Below are 24,792 nucleotides of genomic sequence, written 5' to 3'. Positions count from 1 at the left end.
ACCATAATTTCTTAAAGTTGAGAGATAGTTATTGTAATTAGGCCTTATTCCAGCGATAATTTGTGCAAATTTAAGCCAATAATAATTTTTGTTCTTCGCCTTCCGAGGCGACCGGCGAGGCGTGGTTTATTAAAAACTTCTACAATTGGCACTGGCAGAAGCAAACCCTAACAATCACCTGCGTTGCTCCCAACAAACTCTCTTGGGTTGTTGCCGGAGATCCACAGACTAGTAGGAAGAAAGGAATGGCGTCGTTTGCAGAAGCTCCGGCCGGAGATCTGAAAGCCGGGGAGAAGATATTCAAGACCAAGTGCGCTCAGTGCCACACTGTCGACAAAGGTGCCGGCCACAAACAAGGTAAACGAATCACAACTCTTTCCTCATTCTTAATTCTGGATTTTGTGTTTGTTGAACGGATCTGTTGAATGTGCTTCTTCATTTTGTGTCTGTCTGTTTGTTCCTCGCTCAGCCTCTCTCAATCTCGCCTTAGTTTTCCCAACCAATTCTATCATCTTCGGATCTCAACGTCTATCTTGCAATTCTTAGTCCTCACCATTTCTCGATTACTCTCCGTTTCTCCACTTTATTTGCGGTTTAGGCTCCTATTTGTGTAATCATCTGTTCATTATGGCAGGATAAGGGCCTTTGTTGTTTATGCCTACGAAATAAAAACACACACACAAAACGTTTACTTGTATCATGTGTGTTTTCTCTATGGGCTGGCCTTTCACGGTTGTTTAATCCTTGATGTGAACTTTTGCAAAACAATAATAATGCTGAACTGCCCCAGGAAATTTACATACCAAGTAGGTAGATCTTTTCATCGGATGGATTAGAATGGGACGCCTGGCAGCGAGCTCCAGAAATCAGGTTCCCCCACTCCTACTGGAGAATTCCGTAGAAAGTATCGCTTTGTTTCTAGATTCTCAATTAATTAAGGGTGGTAAAAAGTCACAGAAACCTGTGTTGCTTTAACTTGGTACGCTTGAAGGTTAAAATTGCTGTGTTGCTTGCTTGTTGCTCGTATTAAGAGAGCATCTTTCAAGTTCTGAACTCCTATTATTAGTGAGACAAGATGAAGAAATTCACTGTTTCTAGTTGTACAATTAATTTATTTTCTGGGTTGATTTGGTCATTGTTGCTTCTAGCACTGGTTTCAGCTTTCCAATATTCAGCGTTTCTTGTAGCTTGTTTTGTCTTACTACTGTTGCTCATATGGATTTTGAGGTGGCTGCTGATGTCTAGTGCCTTGTTTCTTGGGTTTACTATTTTGCTTCTTGACTAGTATGATATATGACACCATTAAAATGCAAATTCAATCTTCCTATTAATGATATGATTTTCTCTTTAACTTGAACTGGCATGACTAAGGACATTGCAGTCTTAGCATGCTTCTCGTACGGTTTTATTGAGAGTATCTATGTTTCTCTTGCTGTCTCTCTATGTCTATACATGCACATACACACATCCGTTCTAAGGGGAATTCTTTATCCCTGCAATGTTTTTAACTTTCAACTCATGACATCTGCAGGACCCAACTTGAATGGCCTTTTTGGCAGGCAATCTGGAACAACCCCCGGGTACTCTTATTCTGCTGCTAACAAGAACATGGCCGTCATTTGGGGGGAAAACGCGTTGTATGATTATTTGCTGAACCCAAAAAAGGTCCGTGTGATTCCCTACACATTATTTATTTCTCTTTTTTCGTTTTGATAAATAAGAACGTAAATAATAAGAAGTGCCTTAGAGGGACAGATGCTATGCAAAAAAAGTAGAGCAAAACTAGAGTTTTGCACCATCTATGTATAGGTGAAAATCATCTATAAACATCACATTAAATGACAGGTAAAAAAAGAATGTCCTCCCATGTCCATAAAAATTAGAAAATGATAATGGTTCCAGTTGAACTATGAATGGCTATATGATTAGAAGCCCTACCGTTCGTTTGATTCAGTATGCATCGGATAACACAAAAAGGTGAAGTTGCTTTAATTTCATGGTCTATTCCGTTTTAAGAAAGAAATATAGGCGGCCACAAGTTGAGCATTTTAAGCCCAGGCTTATCTTTTTTGTGCATACAAAAGCATGGATATGAGTTGACCATACTTGGTGTATTTTTTGTTAGTTACTTGTTTGTAGGTATCATGGGATGGTCTAAGATGCTTCCGGTGCAAATATCAATGATTCCTTGTACATAATAATACAACCAATACAAATGGACTTTAGACTTGATCGGTTGTCCCCTTAGCTCCATATTCTTTTGCTTTTAGCACGCCTCTATCTTGTCTCGTGCGTTTTCCTTGGCTAATCTTTCATTTACATGTGCAGTACATCCCTGGAACTAAGATGGTTTTCCCAGGATTGAAGAAGCCGCAGGAGCGCGCGGACCTGATTGCATATCTTAAGGAATCCACAGCATAGCGATTCCTTTGCCTTATTCCCTTATTTCTTTTTGCAGTTCCAGGTGATATTGCTTTTGCTGAGATTGAGCAGGAAAACGGCATTCTTTAGTAATAAGAACTGATTCACCGACCTTCTAGGTCCACCTTGTTTGTTTTTGAAGCATCAGTGACAGAAATTGCCTCATTAGGAAGAGGTAGTGCCTTAGGCACAAAGACAACATCCAATCCAATTAGCCACATTTGAATATTTAAACGTTATCATGTGAAACAATAACGTTTCATTTGGTTTCCTTTTAAAGTTTTGGCCTACATTCGCGTGTCGTGTGAAGTTGATTCTTGCTGATGATACTGCTAGATACTTCTATGGTTAATCCACTCAAGATTGGCCTGATGAGAAACATTTATATCCGTACTGCAATTTGTGGATTTACATTCTGGTGTTACAACTTGTCTCGCTATGCCATCAGGGCATTTTTAGTTCAATGAAAAGGTAAACCAGAAGAAATTATTTGTGCAATAAGGTATCCCTATTTTAGGGTTTATCCGTACCAAGAAGCTAGAGAAATTATTTGGGCAATGGGTGTTGCTAGAATTTTGGGATGTAGTTATATATTAGACAAGTAAAAGCTCGCGCAGTAATAGTTTAATTGCTCGGAGCATGTATTTTTTTCTTAAAGCTGAAATCTAGATCACAGAGACCTTTAATTAGTTGCACTCGTACGGTGAGGACCTAGGGCAACAAAGGTCTCTTGCCAGTTTCAGGGTACAAGACCTTGCTGAGCGTAAACTTTTGCCCCGAGTTGTAATTTCAAGTATCCGAACAGATATTAGTCAACAAGGGGTCCAAATCTCATATCCGAGTGGAAAAGGTTAGAATGCCACATAATACATCTACTGAAACCTAGCAAAAACATCAATTCCAAAAGCATATTTGTCAAACGACCAAATTAAATGTCGAGAGAGAGAGAGAGAGAGAGAGAGAGAGAGATGCTAAGTAAAAAGCTGTCAACTAATTGCCATGGTTTGGGCTTGTATTCAGGATTGCAGTTATGATGCTCGACGGATCCCCGGTATCTGCAATAAGTTGGTGAAGTAGCACTTAGCAGAAAGAACAAAAAAGATAGGACAAGAACCCTATGGCAATGCGCTCAAAGATGCATAGACAGACATGAAGATGGAACAAGATTGGTAATAATTTTTCAGTTCCAGTCCATGGTACTGAAGTTTGACTGCAGAAACAACCTAAAGAAATTAGTTACTCGTCTTTTATATACAAGTGAAAGACAAACGGATGATGAAGTCAAATTACTTCAATCAGTTAAAAGTTTTACAAAAAATTTTAAACTGGATGTGAATGGTACCAGAATTAAAAGAGAATGTAAAATCTCTTGAACAAGTACGTGCAACTCAGAGTGATCAAATATCTGACAAGTCACGACATGAATGTACACCTAAACTCAACCAAGGATGTGAAATTCTAGAGATGAACAAATTCAGGGGAACACAAGCCCAAAACCTGCCAAAAACTGAGAGTTCATAACATTGAGGTCTCTGGTTGAAATAGAAAACATTATAAACCATGAGAAGAAAACGTCATTTAGGGCAAGGTAATGCATCCACTAAGAATTGCAATCACAAAATTCAATTGATAGTTTTGTAACCACACGAATTAATGCATTACATAATTAGAGTTCTATTCAAATTTTGCTTTTCAACCTTTGAAGGCCAAGGCATGGACCTCTTTTGACAGCCTTGGAAATTGAACTAGGGCCTATCAATATTAAACAAGGCCAAGCTATTGGGTATTATTTAAGGCTTTGCCTAAGCCTATAAGAAAAGCTTGGCTTAAAGTATGCAGATGTGTAGAGGGGTAGAGCTAGAAAATATTCTTGCTTGTTCTGTTTACTAGTTATCTTCCTTATTTTTATTTTATTTTGTGTTTGAGGGTGATCATGGGTTGGATGATGTGAATTAAAAAGCTTCTCCTCAATAGTATAAAATTGTTCTCAATAATCCAATATCAAGTTATAAATGCAGACCTCAATGCCACGGGATCCAATCTGATTGCGAGATATAAAATTGACTACGAGAGTAGCAAATTCATCAGGTACATCCTCCTGCATGGTACAGAAGTTTAAATGGAAATCGAAATATAGTGATCTAAACCAAAAAATTTGTAAGAAAAAACTTTGAAAAAAAAAAAAGGAAAAAAAAATGAAATGGACCTGTATGGCATGCCCAGTATGTCTGACAACTACCATTTGAAACTTGCCTTGCATTTGACCAATTGTGAGAGCTCTGAAATGGTACAGAGAATCAGTAAGAAATGTATTCGCTAAAGCAACGCCACCTGTTATATGTTCAGCAAAATATGAGCCGTCCCAAGTACCATGTAAAGTTGTATAGTCAGTCCATTCTAACCTAAAACCTGTGATATTGTTTTAAATTTGCGGAGAAAAGAAACATCATAGTTTTAACTCTCGTAAAAACAAAGACTGCGGATTTTATTTTCCTTCCTGGGAAATCTTCCAGCAAACTTTCATGGCCTACAATCTGCAGCATCCAGCGATCTTCAAGTAAAACAACCCTAAACTCTTTAATGAGGCATCAGTTTTCATTCTGACTCTTAACAAGTGACTTATCACCACAAGGCACAAGCTAATGTTGAAGAAAATGTATTTCTTGTTTACAAAACTTTCACCTGCAACCTCAACACGGTTCTAGCATCCATTTTGCCATTGTTTTCTTCACTTGTTAAACAATGAAACAACAGAGGCCGATCAGTCATTAATGTTTAGCACTTGGATTTATAGCAAAGGGAAAGAAGAATACAAGGTTTATTATGTCCCAGTATTTCTTACATAACCCAAAACATTTTATGCATGCAAGAAATTTTGTTCACAATTTTCACCATCATCACAAGTCAACAAATCAGCAACACAGCAATCTATCTTACTACAATTCCATGGGAAGCCTATCCATGCCCATCAGTACTGTACAGGTGTTACAAGACTTTGATCTTCTCAACAAAAAATCTGGTGCAAAATGATAGAAACTTGAAGGCCAACAGAGAGGGGGCTTTCATATATTGTTTGGCTAGTACACTGACTGTAGTAGGCATTTGAACAGACACTAACAAAAACCTAAACAATGTGGACTATAAATAATAAAGAAACAAGGGATCTAGTGGTTCTTTGCAAATCAGAAAATATGGAGGCAAAGAGGGTCTAAGAAAACTTGAGCATCATTTCTTTCATGTTTGTTTCTTTTGGGGTAAGTTCAATAGAGAAAACCTGTCCAGCCTGTCTGTTCCAGCTAATAGCAAGAGCTTTGGAGCAGGACATGCAAGAAACTTTTCTGAAATGCCTTCATACCTGCAATATATGGAGATGAGCTAAGCTGAAGTAGATACAAGAAATAGTTAAGAGCATTATCAGTAAGAGAATGATATTTCCTCCACAAACATCAGGTTAATGAAAGGGAATTGGCATAAAGCATCATAACAAAGTTAAGCAGAAAAGATATTTTAAATCAGTTCATTTTTTTCCCTTTCTTTCAGAAGTTGCATCTGCATATCAAGTAAATGACCTCCTGTACCAAGTAATTTCAAGTTAAAGAATCATGAAAAAATTCAAGAATAAGACTAACTTGCTGAAGATATGTCCTCGCTCTGAGTTGAGACATTTTCTTGGTTTACATTATGCTATAGTTATAAACTTAGCATGCTCTGCTCTGGGAATTTGTTTTAAGAGTTTTCTACCAAACATAAAATTTATTTTTTAACTTGGGTACCATCCTGGATTTTCTCCCAGATTTCAATTTTTCTACAATTTAGGAATATGAATCCTTTATTCCTTTTTATAATTCCAAGACATCCATTTAAAGTGTTGCAAGAACAATCATGAATCATCAAAACTACTATGAAATTTAGCATGCAAACCTTCATCGGTTAAACTTTTTCCCTTGAGAGTTCTCCATTGAATTTGCCTTGAAGTAAAATTGATGCTCTATTTTTTTGTTTCCTAACAGTGCATTTCAGGGAGGAGAATAGAATTGAAATAGATGGAAAGGGTTCTCCTCGTTTGAGAGAAACAATAATAATGGAATGGAAATGGATGGAAACACTTTCCATCCATTCTCCTGCAAACCTCTACTTTTTTCCTCTTCCAAATTGGAGGAAAGTGGATGGAGTGGATATTGATGGAAAACTCAATAATGTGCTTTGACAGCATTAACCTTAATAATATTTTCAAAGTTCAAATTTGTTCTATAAGACTACCTTTCTTAACAATGTATTAACGATCTAGTTATTTAATATCCTCCATTCCATCCATTTCCATAGCTCTTTCAAACAAATAGAAACATTTTCCATTACTTTCCATAATTCCATCCCCTACCCTCCTAAATGAGAAGAAAATATTTTATTCCATTTCATTCCACCACTCTCTCTCTCTCAAACAAAGCCTAAGTGACTCCTTTAATGATAGTCAGATATTCTTATTGTTTTCTTCTGTTTACTTAAGCACCAATTAGTAAGAAGTTATACTATCTTAAAATATCCCTTGAAATACTCATACAAGTTTCCAATAAGTTCCCTGAATATGTCTAATGGAAGTTCCTCACTAAATTCTCATTAAGTGTCCGAAGATGATTCTTGATGCTTTCCCCACTACCCATTTCTCCTATAGTAGATTTGGTCTCAGTCATATTTTCTGCTTCCTTGTATCATTTCCCAGTTCCCAAGATGGGTAGCCATGCCAACATTCCTATTCCCAAACAAGATGGAAAGGGTAAGATGAAAAATAAAAAATAAAGGAGGAAGAACCAGAAAAGAAAGGTCAGAGAATAAACAAGAAAAAGAGGGACAACATAAAAACCTACAACAAGAAAATGAGAGGATGGATGGTTAGCTAGCCATTCATTTAGCTGGGACTAGCTCACATAAAACCTACAAGCCACACTTATGGCCACATCTACTTACTAATCCGTAGGAAATCTCAGATGTTAATTGTATCCCAATACACACAACATTCTCATACATTTGATGAGTAAGGGGTTTTGTTATATATAAAATAACTGTGAATAGTACCAGGATCACTATGAGCCAATTCTCAAATGTGCAAAAATACATTAATAAAAACATTAGCTCATACCAGCCCCTCCAAAATTCTTCTGTTTTTTCCAGCCGAGCACGGTGAACATAACTGCAACAACAACATTAAGTTATACCTTTTAGACCGAGGAAAAGGGCACAAAGCTAGTCAAAAACATAAAAGCAACTGAAAGATAGTAAATTTGAAACCATAACAGATATACTTACCACTTTTTTGAATCATCATATTTCAATGTACTAGGGATAGATACACGAGCAGACTCGATGTTTCTTAAAGAACCTCCTTTGACGCTCCACTCAATCTACTCAGAGACAAAGTCAATCAATACGGCAGCGACATCAATTTCCAGAAGAAACAGAGGATATGAAAATATATAGTCAACTTAAATGTGATCTAATTATAATTTGTTAGAAAAACAAGTGGCCCAAGATAATTACGGAAGGTACCAAATCATGAATTTTTTTTTTGTACAACTCTATAATCATTCACACCTCTATGAGGAAAAGGGGTGAGGAAGTTTTCTTTGAGAAGGATACATAATCAGTCAGTCAAAAGTCCAAATAACTGAAGGGAAAGATGATGAGTTTAAAAGAATAAAATGCAAACAGTTATAACAAGATAGCATATGAATGATGAAAAAAGGGGGGGGGGGGCAATGAGCTTAAACCCCATTGACAAAGAATTTATTGCAATTATTTTTTAAGTAAGCATTTAAATAAATTACACAGTAAGGAAAAGAACATAGAGAACAGTGGCCATGGAATTTGAAACCCATTTGACCGTATGGTATAGCATTTAGTTTAAGTCAGACATGAAATTATAGTTACACTAATGTACTATATTTAGGCACACAAAAGATTATTACATGGAGAAAAGTGGCAATTGAACACCAGATACTATTCAAATTAATTTTAAGTTAGAGATTCAAATACAATTTTGCTACTTATGTTGTTGACTGAATTACTGCCCAGTGTAGTTGGTTTATAGCCACTTTCTGGTAAGTTCACTTAAATCACCTCCATACTTGTCACCACAGCATGCTCTTTGGCCCTATTGCAAACAGGATTTTGACAACATGAGATAGTATTTCTAGGTATTTGCGGTTGATTAGTTTCCGAGTTTTCTTACCCTTCTTATTAATTTAATTTAAGTTGATTTGGTTATTGGGTTCACAGTGCATTTTATCTTATTTTGCTCAAATAATAGCCCTATTACAATTGCAGTGTTTATCTAGTCTACTTTCAAAAGTGAAGCATATATAATCAGCTAGAGGTCATATAGTATTCAATATTTAAGTCTGTTGAGGTTTGCCTAGAGTTTTTCAATTGAAAGATCAGTGGAAGCTATTAGACAGTTGAGTTTTTTAAGCCAAAGTGTAATTAATGTAAACTTTGGGGTCTAACTGTAAATTCCGTATAGTTGTTAGTTTTAAAGGGGTTCTGCCTCCTCTATAAATAAGAGGGCAAGGCGGTAGTCAAGCATCATATTCTTCTTTCTTTTCAAGTTCTCGATTACTATTGTGATTTGTTATAGAGAAAGTGAGACTTGAGTATTGAGTTCTTGGGCTTTCTTGGAGTGAACAAGGGATTGTACTTGAGCGATAGGATTGTATGAGGGCTTGGGTTTTGTACTGATCAATTTCTTCTCAATAAAAGCTGCTCGATTGGGGTGTTGGACTGTTGGATGTAGAGCCAATTAAATTGGCTTGAACTAGAATAAATCTATTGTGTCTCCTTTATGATTTGATCTTTTCAATTATGTTAATTTCTTTCTGTTGTTCATTTTCTGTTCTTATAATTCCACCGCATCCGTGCGTGTTGGAGAGGGTTTATGAGAGGGTTTTCTCGCCTAAGGGTATAATTCAAGTCCTGGTTAACAAAGTCACTATTAATTTTATTTATTTTTACTTCATGAAATACTATGGCACAGATATTTTATCTTAGAGCCTTGTTAAGTGCTTTGCATCCTTTCCACAGTTTATAAACACAGGTTCAGTTCACCCTAAAAACTTTTGACCATTCAGATTGGAGAGAAGTGATGAATTCTCATAGTAATTTTCCCTGAATGATATCTATGTCAAACATCAAATAAGAGTGGCACAAGTCATTCTTGCCAAAATCCCAACACTCCTATATCTCAAATAAAAACAGTAATAATATAAGGGTTTAGGAAACTAGTTTCTTCCCAGTGGTTTTTTGGGTTTATTTTTCTCTTTTATAAAGTCAACCAAGAGAAAAATACTGGATGAATAAGTAGTCTTACTAAGTAGTCTTACTATGTGCAAGTTAGAGAATTCACCCATTGCTTTAGCTATAGACAAACGAGGGAAAAGAGCATCATATTTTTTATTTGTTGCAGAAAAACATGAATGTATCCTAACATCAAAATACAAGTTACATAAGTTAAAAGGCAACTCAATAAAGGGACGTAGGATCAAATCAAACTACATTATCCTTAATCACAAAATAACTGAGGGCAACATTTCAAAACAAAAACGATATAAAATTACTAATGGTAATGTGTGATAGGTTCAATCAAAGGCATCCCTTACAGCTTTCTCTATGGTTGAAAAATACTGCATTCTGTTTGATAGAATTTTCTGCATGTGGACCAATGATGACATTGCTGTTCCCTGAAATTTTAAGTAATTGTCAGACAAACTGACCACAATAAATAAACAAGGGCAAAGCTCAGAAGGCTTTCAGTTGAAAACTAAACCTCAACAACATCCACAACAATCATCCCACACAAGCTAGAAACTGCTTTCTTTGCAGCAACATGAACTGCAACTGAGCCTCCCATGCTGCATAACAGTTTGGTATCAGGATTCAATCATTACTTAGTGAGACCATAAAATAAGAACCAACAAGAAGTTGAGAATCTTGATAAATGAACTCCATATTAAATTATGGCATGAACCACCCATAGCAAGAAACGTAGAGGTAAGAAGTCATTATTATATCATGTTAGAAATGGCCTCAGTATCTTCCTCCCCTCTCCCACCCCCTTTTCTTTGATAAGAAAAAATTGCTTCAGTAAATATTGATTTCTGTCATACCAGCAGTATGTGTTATGATGGCAAGAAACAAATTATTTCACATCAAATCTTAAATTCACATTTTAAATTTCTCAATAATAAGATAATATTTCTTTTAGATGATTTCCCTAATTGTAATACTAAAAACTAGAAGAAAAGAAGAAATGGAAGCCTGTCATGCTGTGTTGCACGGAAACTTCTCGAAGGAGCCGTTTCCCCGTTTCCGAAACGTTTCTTGTTCTCGTTTCGGACCCTATTTATGCCTATTTTTTTAAAAATATGTATGTTTCAGCGTTTCCGTTTCGTATCAGAAACGTTTCCCGTTTCCATTTCCGTGCAACATAGCTGTCATGCTTTACCAGAGAATTAATGTGGTATTGCATTTTACAAATAGAGATATGAATCAGGAATTTAAGTTCTGCATGAAGAAAGGATCAGTCATTGTCATGGTTATGTGGAATATTTGACACACTATTTTGGGGAATATCTGAGGCACTATGTGTCAAACAACCTTCAAAACTACATAGAACTGCTACACCACAAAACTCTAAGCTATAAGAAAAAGAATAGAACTGATGCAGTCACCAATCAAGACCCAATCCAAGGCCGACCGGACCAAACTGGAAAAGTAGAGCTGAAACAATAGCAAACAGTATTTTAATACTTCATATGTTTTAGGATTCTACTTCATGTTTGATTAGGGTTTTATTTTTATTAGGATTCTAGTTGAATTTTACTTATGATTTATTTCTATTAGGATTCTAGTTGACTTTATTTAGGTTTTATTTTTAGGATTCTAGTTAGATGATTTTATTCTAGTTGGATTTTAGTTACAAATATTAGATGGATTTGGATTAGCCAAACACTATAAATATACCCAGAAGTTAGAGGTTGTAATAAAGTTTTTCTCAATACAAATTTCAACAACCTATTTGGGTTTTCTTAGCAAAACAATCTTGTTTTTGCGTCTTCTTAAAAGCCAGGCTTCATCAATTGAAGTTTGTCCTTTCAAGGGTTTATTTTGGTGTGTGTTTTTCACACACGCGGTACACACTGTGTCAGGTGGTATCAGAGCGGTTCATCAATCAGTCAAATGGCTAATCTTGAAGGTAACGGTAGCAACCAGCCTCGTGACAGTAATCAGGGGTAACCCGCAGTTTGGAGAGCAATCGAAGAATAACAGGAAATAACTCGTACAATGCAGCAGCAATTGGAGCTAATCCGCAACCAATTAGGCGTTTTACAACGAGTTAAGGATAATCGGAACCAGACTAATGGCGTGAATCAAACCGGCTATATTAAACAGGGAAGACCAGCCATTAATTATGTCCTCATTAATCCTAGAAGGCCAATTATGGATGATAGCGACGATGAAGATGATCTTGATCGTATGATAGCCAACCCTAGTGGTAGAGAAGTTAGGAGGAATGCGCAGCCACACAACCATTGGGGAAACGATAAATATAAACTAAAGAATGGTTTTTCGATGAGTTTGGATCTTGATCTCGAACATTACGTTGTCCCAACAACCTCAACGTTTGCAAACTCAGGTCTTATTTATGCTGCTAACATGACAGAAACTCCAAGGTTGTTGACTCATACTGGGGTATTTTCCAGTCCAGAGGGCTCAGGCATTGCTTCGCAATCCAACGATGATGGTGTTTCTTCTAATCAACTTGCGATTGTAAAGGAGATGGAGGCAATGGTAGCAAATCCTTCTACAGTTTATTCAGGCTCTGGCATGGTTAAATCGAAGGCAATAGGAACATATTCACCTTTGCGATTGCAAAAGCAAAATAGTCAAAGGGGTCTCTTTATGGATATGGGTGTTAGATCTCCCAGACTAGTTAACTCGAGTAGTGCAATTGCTTTCGATATTAATTTGAACTTAGATTCTGAAACTAAGAATGTTGTAGCAGCTACTGCTATAGCTGATCAAGTGCTTGAACCAAAGAATGATTCAAGCATCAATATTTTAAGTGATTGAGAGATTGCTGGTAGGGATGGCAATTACAACCAAAACCGTGGGGAACCAAACCGAAGCCAAACCGGTCAACGCAATTAAAAACCGTTTGACTGGGTAATAGTTTGGTTTGGGGAAAAACCGAACACTATTTCAATGGGTATGGTTTGGTTATGGTTTTCACTAAATTCAAACCAAAACCCGAACCGAATGTATGGGTAATCGAACTGAATATGCATATATATAATAGATATTTATTTATTTAATATATTATATATACACATAATATATATATTGACTAATGCATTTTTTTTACATGTATTTTAACTAATGCATTACAAATATATAAAATATTTAACATTTATAAAGTAATTAACAAATAAAAATAAAACCTAATCTTAAATTATTTTATTTTTATCAATCAAATAATTATATCCAAAAAGTTTGAAGTTAATTTGTAACTTTATGCAAGAAGAAGGTAATTTTATTAGAGTTTATCTTTGTTTGTTATGAAGTTATCAAAAATTTTTATGAATGCTATTTGCAAGAGTTTGTCTTTCTTTGTTGGTATAGATCAAACTAAAAAAACTATGGTTAAAACCGAAACCGAATGGTTTGGTTATGGTTTTTAATTTTTAAAACCAATAGGTAATGGTTTGGTTTTGGTTTTAGTAGTTTAAGTTTGGTTTGGTTATGGTTTTGGCAAAAACCGAAACCAAACCGAACCATTGCCAACCATAACTGCTGGTAGTCATGGAATAAGCCTCTATTCAAAACAGTTGCAAAAGAATGCTTCTCTAGGCAAGAAAAATCTAAGGATGAATTCGAAAACTGTTGAGGAGTCAAAATCAAGAAAACTGATGAGAGGATAAGGACATGGGATAAGATCTACTTGATTAGAGAAGCGCTCAAGATGGAATGTTCAATGTCCTCAATCTAATAGTAATAATACAATGGAAGCAGAAGGCAACAAACATGGTGATGGTTGGACCCATGCCAACGAAGATAGGGCTAAGAGGGGGAGGAATGTCTTTGTTCGTGTTCCTTTAGTAGAAAAGTTCAAGCGGTTCAAGAAGATGTCAAGCAAAAGTTGCACAAATAAGAAGTACAAAGCGACAGCTGACAAGCATAGGAAGCACAAGGTATTTGAGATTAGAGATGAAGTCATGGTATTCTTGAAGAAGGAACAGATTCCAGCAGGAAAGCAAAACAAGCTCAAGCCAAAGAAGTATGGTCCTTACAAGAGTACAAAGAAAATCAATGATAATGCTTATGTTGTAGATTTGCCTAATCATATGTGTATTTTCAAACATTCAATGTGGCTAATCTCTCTTTGTACTTGTCGGACGTGGATTTGTCCTACTCGGATCAAAATTCGAGATCTTTTCTCAAGTGGAGGTGAATGATGTGGTCACCAATCAAGACTCAGCCCAAGGCTGACCCGACCAAACCGGAACAGTAACGCCGAAAAAGTAGAGCTAAAACAGTAGCAAACAATATTTTAATACGATATGTTTTAGGATTCTACTTCATGTTTGATTAGAGTTTTATTTTTATTAGGATTCTAGTTAAATTTTACCTAGGATTTATTTCTATTAGGATTCTAGTTGACTTTTACTTAAGTTTTTTTTTAGGATTCTAGTTAGATGATTTTATTCTAGTTGGATTTTAGTTACAAATATTAGATGAATTTAGATTAGCCAAATACTATAAATATACCTAGAAGTTAGGGGTTGTAATGAAATTTATCTCAATACAAATTTCAGCAACCTATTTGGGTTTTCTTAGTAAAACAATCTTGTTTTTGCGTCTTCTTGAAAGCCAAGCTTCGGCCATTGAAGTTTGTTCTTTTCGAGGGTTTATTTTGGTGTGTTTTTTTCACACATGCGCTACACACTGCATCAAGAACCAACTATTTAGTAACGTGGAAGGGTTCTCTAAAAGGGAGATAAATGGGAAAGGGACGTTACCTGGTGATAGATTGGAAAACAGACATCGGATTACCTCTCCCCCTGTTGACAAGGATGTCGGTTCTACTAGTGGGGTAATCTATTGAAGCCTTAATGGCTAGCAACAAGCTGACATGGCAACACCTTGCGCTCGTGCTACATGTTCAAAGGCACAAGGGAGGCATGCCTAAGAGTTAATGTTGAAGGCAATGCACGTGGAATGATGGAGGCACAACCAAGGCAAATTACATCTATGTGGTGCACAAGGTCCCTCAAATACATAGTCCCATGATGTGTGGATGTATCTTGATGAGCAAGGCAGATGTTGAATTGAAGCTAGCTAGTGGCCAGTTGCACCAAAAGACATGACAATTATGGCAATTATATCACGGTGCAAATCCCCACCATGTCCACCCCCAATCTCAGAGGGGAAAACAAGTTCCCAGTGCATCCTTCATGTGCATAAAGAAAAAGTAAATTTGAGCCCTTCAAGAGGTGTCATTGATGTGTCCACGTGTTTCCATTTCCAACAGAATATATGCCTTCCTCTTGGCACACCAATGCTTCCTAGACCGACCAAGGCTCACATTTCTTTGACAATGCTTTCTTATACTTCCCTTGTTATGATTTAACATCCAAAACAGCAATTCAAGACTACAAAATCTAACCATGGCAGACAAAATTATAATCACACACAACATGCCACAAGAAATCACATGGTCATTAAAAGGAGGCTGGTTTTAACATATAGATTTGCCTTAATAATTGTTAGCACATGCTCAGTTTCTCATTCAGAAAAAATGTCAAGTGTATATCAAATTTTAAACAATTAGAGCTGTACTAACTTATTGAAAAGAATCAGAACCTGTGGCCAACTAGCACAATTGCAGGAGGAGAATCTCCATACATTGTCTTCAAAACAGCAATTACATCATTGCATAAAGTCTGCAACCAATGTGATACCACTTATATCCAGATGATGTATATGAGCACTTCAGCACATTCTTTCTCAGTAGGATGCTCTAGATAATAGGAACACATACCTCTATTGACAGGTCTAATTCATTTTCTGTGGATGACTTCCCGTGTCCTCTTAGATCCATTGCCACAACCCTGGCTTTCTCCTTAATTTTACCTGCTGCCAGTGCAAATGAAAGCCTGTACAGATGAATCCGATCATGTGCCAAAGTAAATTTGTTGTGGAGCGGTTAGAATAACAAATCAGCATAAGCAATAGTTATCTGTTTTCTTCTGAGATATCATTTCAATCTGGAACTTCAACCATATAAAAGCAAAATATGGGTAAAGCAATATTAAGCTCCTAGGCAAATTATTTTTTTACCATTAGCCTGATTATTTACTGGTTTCTGTATTTAGTTCTTGATTTTCTTTTTCTTATTTTTCTTATTTTTAGAACCAAAAATATTTAAGACTTTGAAAATATCACCATGTTTATACCTTCTCTTTTCTGTGTGTGTGCTAAAGCAGTTTCAGAAACAACTTTCTCAATTATAGAAACAGGGCTCTTTTAGAAATTTTCCAAGTTTCTGAAACCAATTCATGAAGCACATTCTCCTTGTTTTTCTGGTTTCAAACATAGAAACTAGTAACCAAACAGGTGTATAACTTTTTCCATCTTTCTGTTTAAATTAGAATAAGAATATTGGAGAATTTAATTGGAGAACCTGTATAAGATCACTGATTGTAATGGGTTGGTAGATATTCCTGATTAGATGCTGGAATTTGTCTATGATTTACCAAACAAATTATTGTCTTTTGCATTTTCACTAAGATAATTAAAAAAAAAATTGCTATTTCAGAGGAACAGCAGAATAAAATAATAAATAAAAATTATTAGAATAGCAGCGTATGATGAAACCAGGTAACATATATTACTATATATAACATCACATGTCTTAAGAATTCCCTGCCCTTAGCTCTCCAATCATCTCTATCCATACTCATACAATATTTCTTACCTCTACTAATGCCCATAAGAATTCCCTGTTAGCTATGTTTCTTTTAGTCTATTGTATTGCATCAAAAGCAATTTTACCCTTTATTCTAATAGACATCCCTCTCCTATTGCCTATTGTTGAAGAAAGATAAGATGAAAAAACGGAATTTTCAAGTTGTTGTGTTTGAATAGAAGTCTGAAAGGTGATGGGATGATAAGGAATGTTTTAAACTAAAGAGATGAGAAGATGAGAGGATAAAGTGGTTCCATAAAAATAGGATAAAACTACCACTTAAATTTAAATTCTACCCTATCTATCTGTAACATGTTTGAACTTGTATTTTGTACTCTATCCCTGTATTTTAGGAGCGGTCGTGGCTAAGCTCTTGTATATATATCAGTTCTAAACTCAATACAAAGTGAGAAAATAAGTTGATTTGTTAGTCTCCAATCCTACCTAATTTATTCCTACTTAGGTTATTCAGTTTGTTCATGGTATCAGAGCCACTAATCTTGTGGTTAAATACCTTATCCTTCCCATTCAACGAACTGTAGTAATGGCCAGCAATCCATCTGCTAGCGAAAACTCAACCACCGGTCCTACACCTACTAGAACCACACCCGGCTGTTCCAATCTCTCTGGACAACCACACCCTTCAAATTACACAATATAAGCTAAATGGGACTAATTTCAATAATGGTCTCAATCAGTCTTGTTGGTTATCAAAGGAAAAGTGGGATATCTTACTGGTGCCACTCCTATGCCAAATATTGAAGCAACAACCTATGAAGTTTGGGATACTAAGAATTCGATTGTTATGGCTTGGCTTATTAATTCCATAGAACCAAAAATAGGCAAGACTTATCTTTTCTGTAAGACAGCTAAGGAGATTTGGGAGGCAGTGCAAGCACTCTATTCTAATATGGAGAACACTGCTCAATGCTTTGAAATCCAGTCAATCATTCGGATAACCAGATAAGATAATCACTTGGTCACTAAATACTATAACTTTTTGACTAAGCTATGGCAAGAGATGGACTTGTTTTATGAAATTAGATGGGAGTGCACTGAAGATGGAATCAAGTACAATAAAATGGTGGAGAAGAATGAGTGTTTTGACTTTCTCCATGGACTTAATTCTAACCTAGATGAGGTTCGAGGGAGATTACTGGAACTAAACCATTTTCATCTATCTAGGAGGCATTTGCAAAGGTAAGACAAGAAGAAAGCCCCAAGAAGGTAATGTTGAGTTCTTCCTCTACCAATGAGAATAGCACTCAAAATTCAGCCCGTGCCGCTTCCAAATTGAAACCAACACCACTACGTGGCGAATCTCAATGAGACAAACAGTAGTGTGATCACTGTCATAAGCCTTATCATACAAAAAACACTTGCTAAAAACTCCATGGCAAACTAGCAAACATGAAGGCCAAAAATCAAAGGAAAATTACTTAGATGGCCTATGCAGTGGATTTTGAAGAAGGGAGAACAACTAACCTAATCTTGACAATGGATCAACTGGAAATCCTATAGCAAGTATTAAATCAAATGAAAGTCACAAAAATGTCTGATTCAGCAGAATCTCCTAAACCAACAATGTCACTTGCCAAACAAGGTACATCACATTAGTGTTTACTCTCTAAAAATCTTACTACAAATGTTTGGATTGTAGATACAGGAGCTTCAAATCATATGACAAGTTTGTCAACTTATAAGAAGTGTGATAGGAATGTTTTAATGGTTGATAGGGCAGTGTCCTTTGCTAAAGGGGAAGGATCAGTTTATATAGTAGGCCTGCACCTAAGATTTGTATTATAAGTGCCTAATTTGAAATGCAACCTATTGTCCATCAGTAAGCTAACAAAGGATATGAATTGTATGGTGACATTACTTCCATCTCATCGTGTTTTTTAAGACCTAAATTCAGGGAAGATGATTGGCAATGTTGAGGGAAGAGAAGGTCTTTACTATTTTCAGGAGTAGCCTGTACCCCCACTGCATCTAGGTTAAATAACAGATTCTCTTTTTCTACTGTCTCAGATTCTGATATACAACTATGGCACAAACGATTAGGACATCCTAGTTTTAGCTATCTGAAAATTTTGTGTCCCAACCTGTTTAACAATAAAGGGAGTGATTCTTTCCCATGTGAACAGTGTATCCTAGCTAAACAAACTAAAGTATCTCATCTTATTCGTTCTTACAAACCCTCCAAACCATTTTAATTGGTTCATAGTGACATATGGAGACCAGCAAGAATTCTTAACTTGACCCATATCTGCTAGTTTATCACCTTCGTAGATGATCATACCAAGATTTGTTGGGTTTTCTTAATGAAAGAAAAATCTAAAGCTAGCACAATCTTCAGAAAATTCCATCAAATGGTATGTAATGTTTTTCAATCTTCAATCCATGGCCTTCGATCGGATAATGGTAGGGAATACTTCTCAAATGAGTTTAACAACTATTTAGCTGAACATGGAATTATTCATCAGAATTCTTATCCCTATAATTCACAATAGAATGGAGTGGCTAAAAGGAAGAACCACCACCTCCTCAAGACTGCTCAATCCTTGATGTTTACCAGCTCAATCCCTACTTCCTATTGGGGGGAGGCAATTCTTACAGCTGTCTATCTTATTAATAGACTCCCTTCCAGGATTCTCAATTTTAAGACTCCATTGAGTACTTTTCTTGACAGCTACCCTCTTCATATTAAGATGCTTAATTCATTATCACCAAAAGTATTTGATTATACTACGTTTGTGCATGATCATTCTCCATCCCATTCCAAATTGAAACCTAAGTCTATAAAATGTGTGTTTGTTGGCTACTCTCCGACACAAGGAGGCTACAAGTGTTATTGTCCTTACACTAGAAAATTTCTTATCTCTTGTGATGTCTCATTTCTCGAGAATCAGTACTTTTATCCCACCATATCTCTGCAAGAGGGGATCACTAATGCAAAGCAATGCAAGGATACCTCTTTTTTCTATCCTAAGGTTGTCACTATCTTTACTCCTAATCCAACTTATGTAACAAATCAAGAGGGAGAACGACAGGTTCAAGTTCCTAAAAAACCAACCTTGGTTTACTCTAGAAGACCTCATGATCCTCAACAAGGTCAGTTGTCACCTTAAGAGGCAGGTCCAATAACTGAAGAAGATGGACAAAGGGTAGTGACCGAAGAGGATGGAAAAAAAGTAGTACCTACAGAATTTGATGATTTGGACATACCAATAGCCCAACGGAAAGGAGTAAGGTCATGTGCCAAGTATCCCATATCTAACCACCTATTATATTCCAAATTATCTCCACAATTCAAGGCTTTCACTATACGTGTTAATAAAATTAAGATTCCTAAGGATATACACAGTGCTTTACAAGATTCACAATAAAGGAATGTTGTGATAGATGAAATGCATGCATTAGAACATAATGGTACATGGGAGATTGTAACCTTACCTGATGACAAAAAGGTGGTTGGCAGCAAGTGGGTGTTTACTGTTAAATGCAAATCAAATAGGAGTCTTGATAGGTACAAAGCTAGATTAGTAGCCCAAGGATTTACCCAAACTCAAGGATTAGACTATGAGAAGACATTTGCTCCAGTTGCTAAATGTCACGGTGTGACAATAAGAATTACCTTGAATCAGTGTGATTCAAGGGTGAACAGAGAGAGAGAGTGAGGAAGGAGAAGCAGAGATGCAAGAAAGGGAGGAGAATACGAGAACAGAGAGCTGTAGAGAGAGAGTAATGGAGAAAAAGTTCTATCATTCAATATGCTCTCCCAAAAGGTTGGAAGAGTTAATATACTCACTCGGGTGGGGTCAGAATCACGCCCACTCAAGCAGTTACAACCGATAGCCTTGTCCTTTTCCCTAACAGATTCTCTTGTCCTTTTCCTAAGGCCTTACCCGTGGCCTAAAATCCTAACAGATTGCCAGCTAGAATGGAAATACAATAACGGAAATAAAGCAACTACAATGTAGCAGAAAATAACCATGCTGACGGTAAGTATATAGGAATCAAAAAATTTAAAAGATGGCATGTCCGTGACACTAAATTGAACTCTATAGGTGTCTTGCTCTCACTTGTAGCTAATCTAGACTAGGAATTACACCAACTTGGTATTAAGAATGCATTTCTAAATAGTGATTTAGAAGAGGAGATCTACAAGAGAATTCCTCTGGGTTTTAAGAAAAAAGGCAAGAAATGAAAGGTTTGCAAGTTTAAGAAGTCTCTATATGGACTTAAGCAGTCCCCTAGATCTTGGTTCAAACGGTTCAGTACTACTTTGAGCCAACTAGGGTACAATCAAGGGGCAGGTTAATCTTACATTGTTCACTAAACATGCAGCTAATGGCAAAAAAAAACTATTCTAATTGTTTATGTGGTTGAAATTATTATCGTTGGGGATAACACTCAAGAAATAGAGAAGCTTAAAAAGCACTTACGACAAGTTTTTGAAGTATGAGACCTAGGGAAACTCAGATATTTTCTAGAGATGGACGTGGCTAGAAGCAAAGAAGGTATTTTCATCTCTCAAAGGAAATACACACTGGATTTATTGAAGGAGAAAAGTAAAGTTGCCTTTAAACCAACAAAGTGGAAGTATAAAGAAGGAGATAGAGCAAAGTGTCTAGTAGACAGAGGGAGATACCAGTGATTAGTGGGCAAATTAATCTACTTATCCCTTATACGACCTAATATTACATATGATGTGAGCATAGTGAGCCAATTTATGCATTCACCCACTGACAAACACCTCAATCATGCCTGTCACATTCTCAAACATCTTAAAGGCACATCTAGGAGAGGGGGTTGCTATTCAAAAAGAATGAGGGCAGAGGAATAATGGGATTCATGGATGCGAATTGGGATGGATAGATTGAGGATGGCAGGTCTACATCAAGCTATTGTACTAAGGTATGAGGAAACCTTATTACATGGAGAAGCAAGAAGCAAAATGAGGATGTTCGAACTAGTGCAAAGGCAAAGTACTGAGCCATTGATCAAGGTGTGTGTGAAATTATTTGGCTTGAAAAACTAATGAAGGATCTGAATATGCCTATATCTATTCCTACAAGGTTGTACAATGACAACGAATCAGCAATAAGCATTGTGAATAATCTGGTACTACATGACTGGATGAAACACGTAAGGATTGATCAACACTTTGTTAAACAATAAATTGAAGATGGAGGTATGAACCTCACCTATATCCCTACTGATTCTTAGGAAGCTGATATTATTACCAAAGCTATGACTAGACAAGGGTTTGAATTGATTAGAGGCAAGCTAAGAATGAGAGACATCTATTCACCAGCTTGAGGAGGAGTGTTGAAGAAAGATAAGATGGAAAAACGGAATTTTCAAGTTGTTGTGTTTGAATAGAAGTTGAAAGGTGATGAGATGATGAGCAATGTTTGAAACTAAAGAAATGAGAATATAAAGTCCATAAAAATAGGATAAAACTACCACTTAAGTTCAAATTCTACCCTATCTATTTGTAACATGTTTGAACTTGTATTTTGTACTCTATCCCTATATTTTAGGAGCGGCCGTGGCTAAGCTCTTGTATATTTATCCGTTCTAAGCTCAATACAAAGTGAGAAAACAAGTTGATTTGTTAGTCTCCAATCCTACCCAAGTTATTCCTATTTAGGTTATTCAGTGTGTACACCTATATTATAGAATCTCCAGCAACAATAATTTGTGCCATCCAGTCAACACACAAAGCAGCAATTTCCAAAGCAAGTCCCAGAAGTACCAATCGCATGAATCCTCTTATATGGCAATGTAACAAGATAATGCAAACCCATCAGCGCTTCGTCACCAACCCAATCAATAAAAGCAGACATCTGATCAATAAATTTGACAATATCATGTTTGTCTAGTTTCAGACTCATGTAACATATTACATATACAGTCTGCAAAGTAGTTCACACATTTCAACTAAACTAAAATCACAGCTGCATAGCATACCCTGAATAACCACCTCCATGCAGACAAAACGCAACCGGTCCATTTGATCCTGCCTTATATATATGAAAGACCTAAAATGAAAAGGCATGGTACTGATTTAACTTCAGAAGGAAAGAACTGAAAGTTAAGAAGAGGAAATTTTAAAAGGCAATCAAAACTTTCCCATGTAATTTCTGATGCAAAAGACAGAATTCATTTACATCATTTGAATCTGGAATTTGAATGTCCTCCTCTTCGTCAAAATAGGCCAGCCAATCCAAAGGTGAGTATTTTTGTGAAGAAGCCCTACAAGAACAAAAGGGAGAGAAAAGATATGGATCAATATTCAATAAACGGTGGACAAGTATGGGAATTGTATTAGCATACCCGATACAATGGATTCTTTTCTTTCCTCGAACAAATCCAAAATTGAAAAAACACAACATAAAAAGAACTGAGACCGTCTAGAACATACACCTTTATCCAAATACTGGGATGTGTTTGAAATGATGCTCTTTATACTCCTAGCTATAACTTGCAAGTCAATTTACTCCTCGTCGTGTGGATATGCTAGTACAGAGTCATTCCCGTCTCTTTGTTCAAACTTCAAAGCACTTGTGAATTATCAACAAGGGCTTTTTTTTTTAGGGCTTAACACACACGCATGCATGTCTACATATATATATATATATATATAATTTTTGTGTGCACGCATATGTGCATTTACATGTAAATACACACGTACGTATACATGTACTTGGAGACAATTGATTAAGTTTCAACGAAATGAGGCATATACAACGATCGTGTGCTCGTATGAGTGAAAATAAGCATCGAAATTACTGGGAAAGAAAAATAACAAGATTGAAACCCTATGGTGTTGAAAGATAAAAGAAACAAATGAAAGGACGTGAATGGGGAGAAGAGGAGAAGACTCACTGAACAGGAGGACGATGAGGTTTGGAAGAAAATGCAGAAGGGGCAGTGCTCCGCTTGGGTTGCTGTTCTTCTTCGGAGCTCTCTTCGGGGAGGGAGCTCAGGTCAGAGGCGTTCGGCGACGAATCCATCTCTCGATTATCTGCAGATTACTTCAATTCGATTTTGATGATTTGATCGATCGCTCTCTTCCGCCTCTTGCTCGGTCGCGTTGTCCCCTCGATTTGCGTTTTTCTCTGAAATGCTTGCCCTGGTTCCACGTCATCCTCGCCCTGCCTATCTGGCCACAAAAGCGTATCATGACATCAGAACCCAATTACATATTTTGTGTTTTAAAAAATATACGGTAGAATCGTAACAATCGAATACGATCCTCCGCGAACATTTGTCTCATATATTTACGGGAATGGGGAAGAAGAGATATTTTTTTACATAGGAGCTGTAGTTGGAGATATCATTATTTTTTGTATAAAAATATTTATAAAAATAAAAAATACCTTACTTTTGAATGCGACTTAAATTATTAGTTTACGTAATTAGCAGTAATCAATTAGGTTTATGATGAAATCTAAAAATCGATAATTGATCTAATTTAAGTATCTCTATAGAATAGATCTGAACAAAAAAAAATTAAAGAATAATGGGTAATTAGGACATTTCAAATCAATTGCATGTTTACATATTGTTAAAATTATGTTTGCAATATTTAATTATTTACCCATGTTACAAAAAAAAAATAATATGTGATTAATCTAGTTCCAATTAACTTGATATCTTAAATACACAAAATACTTGGGATACATTAAAGAAAGGTAAGATAAAAAAATAGCATTTAGCTGTGAAAGAATTTATAATTTTTAAAAAAGTAAATTGTCTGTACACTTATTATAATGAGTGCGATTTTGTTCACCTCTTTAATGAGCGCAACTCTTGTTACTTTTTATTAAAAAAAAATAAGATAAATGCACACTTAACATTTGAATACCCATATCTTTCCCTTTCTCTTTACACCCCCCTCTCTCTCTCTCTCTACGATTGTTGTCTACCACTTCTTGCCTCACGTGCAATTGTCATCCCCTTCTGTTGTTTCATTTCTCGCCTTTAACGCATCGACCGTCGCTACATTATTCCTTTATATGGAGATGGATGATGTAACAACAGTTAGCGTGGGTGAGGCACCAGGCGATAAGGCAGCGGTGACAGCAAAATATTGAGACAATGAAAAGAGATATAGAAATGGTAAAGATATATACATATATATAATGAAGAAGAAGCTCAAACAATATGACAGGATCTCACAAAATTGGCGAGTTATGTTCACCCTCATTAAAAGGGGTGAACAAAATCACACTTTTTATAATTTTAACATTTTACTTTAACACTACATATAATTTATTTTTAGTCAAAATAGTAAATGGTTCCCTTAAATTGTGTGAACACCCACTTTCTTACTAATAGTATTAACA

The 24,792-nt window shown here is 36.1% G+C and overlaps 2 protein-coding genes across 3 annotated transcripts; one reads left to right on the top strand and one right to left on the bottom strand.

Annotated features, from left to right (window-relative positions):
• The first annotated feature begins 64 nt into the window (after positions 1–64).
• Positions 65–2,711, top strand: LOC127799239 (cytochrome c-like). Of its 2 annotated transcripts, XR_008022569.1 has the most exons (4): positions 65–357; positions 1,532–1,665; positions 2,126–2,235; positions 2,329–2,711. XR_008022569.1 is itself a non-coding variant. In XM_052333076.1 (3 exons), exons 1-3 carry the CDS (start codon positions 246–248, stop codon positions 2,419–2,421), a joined length of 339 nt encoding a protein of 112 aa, XP_052189036.1. In that variant the 5' UTR covers positions 70–245; the 3' UTR covers positions 2,422–2,711. The 2 variants fall into 2 exon arrangements, 1 of the variants encoding a protein (XP_052189036.1); XM_052333076.1 differs by lacking the exon at positions 2,126–2,235 and having other exon boundaries at positions 70–357.
• LOC127799238 (uncharacterized) lies at positions 2,576–23,612 on the bottom strand. The gene is made up of 13 exons (XM_052333075.1): positions 23,330–23,612; positions 22,612–22,696; positions 22,412–22,482; positions 15,509–15,623; positions 15,331–15,410; positions 10,235–10,319; positions 10,068–10,148; positions 7,723–7,817; positions 7,556–7,606; positions 5,696–5,776; positions 4,628–4,700; positions 4,442–4,519; positions 2,576–3,476 (listed from the first exon to the last, which is right to left on the bottom strand). Exons 1-13 carry the CDS (start codon positions 23,455–23,457, stop codon positions 3,450–3,452), a joined length of 1,050 nt encoding a protein of 349 aa, XP_052189035.1. The 5' UTR covers positions 23,458–23,612; the 3' UTR covers positions 2,576–3,449.
• Between the last annotated feature and the right edge of the window lie 1,180 nt (positions 23,613–24,792).

This window comes from Diospyros lotus, chromosome 4 (assembly GCF_014633365.1).
Source record: "Diospyros lotus cultivar Yz01 chromosome 4, ASM1463336v1, whole genome shotgun sequence".
Taxonomy (NCBI): domain Eukaryota; kingdom Viridiplantae; phylum Streptophyta; class Magnoliopsida; order Ericales; family Ebenaceae; genus Diospyros; species Diospyros lotus.
Note: the sequence above shows the minus strand (reverse complement) of the source record. Positions and strands in the feature narration are given on the sequence as shown.

Excerpts from the sequence above, each read along its gene's own strand:
- LOC127799239 (XM_052333076.1), top strand. The coding sequence starts at position 246 with ATGGCGTCGTTTGCAGAAGCTCCGGCCGGAGATCTGAAAGCCGGGGAG. Across the intron at positions 358-1,531 it reads AGGTGCCGGCCACAAACAAG|GACCCAACTTGAATGGCCTT; the intron begins GTAAACGAATCA and ends TGACATCTGCAG. Across the intron at positions 1,666-2,328 it reads ATTTGCTGAACCCAAAAAAG|TACATCCCTGGAACTAAGAT; the intron begins GTCCGTGTGATT and ends TTACATGTGCAG.
- LOC127799238 (XM_052333075.1), bottom strand. The coding sequence starts at position 23,457 with ATGGATTCGTCGCCGAACGCCTCTGACCTGAGCTCCCTCCCCGAAGAG. Across the intron at positions 15,624-22,411 it reads CATGGAGGTGGTTATTCAGG|GCTTTCATTTGCACTGGCAG; the intron begins GTATGCTATGCA and ends TCATCTGTACAG. Across the intron at positions 4,701-5,695 it reads GGAACAGACAGGCTGGACAG|AGCTCTCACAATTGGTCAAA; the intron begins GTTTTCTCTATT and ends GTACCATTTCAG.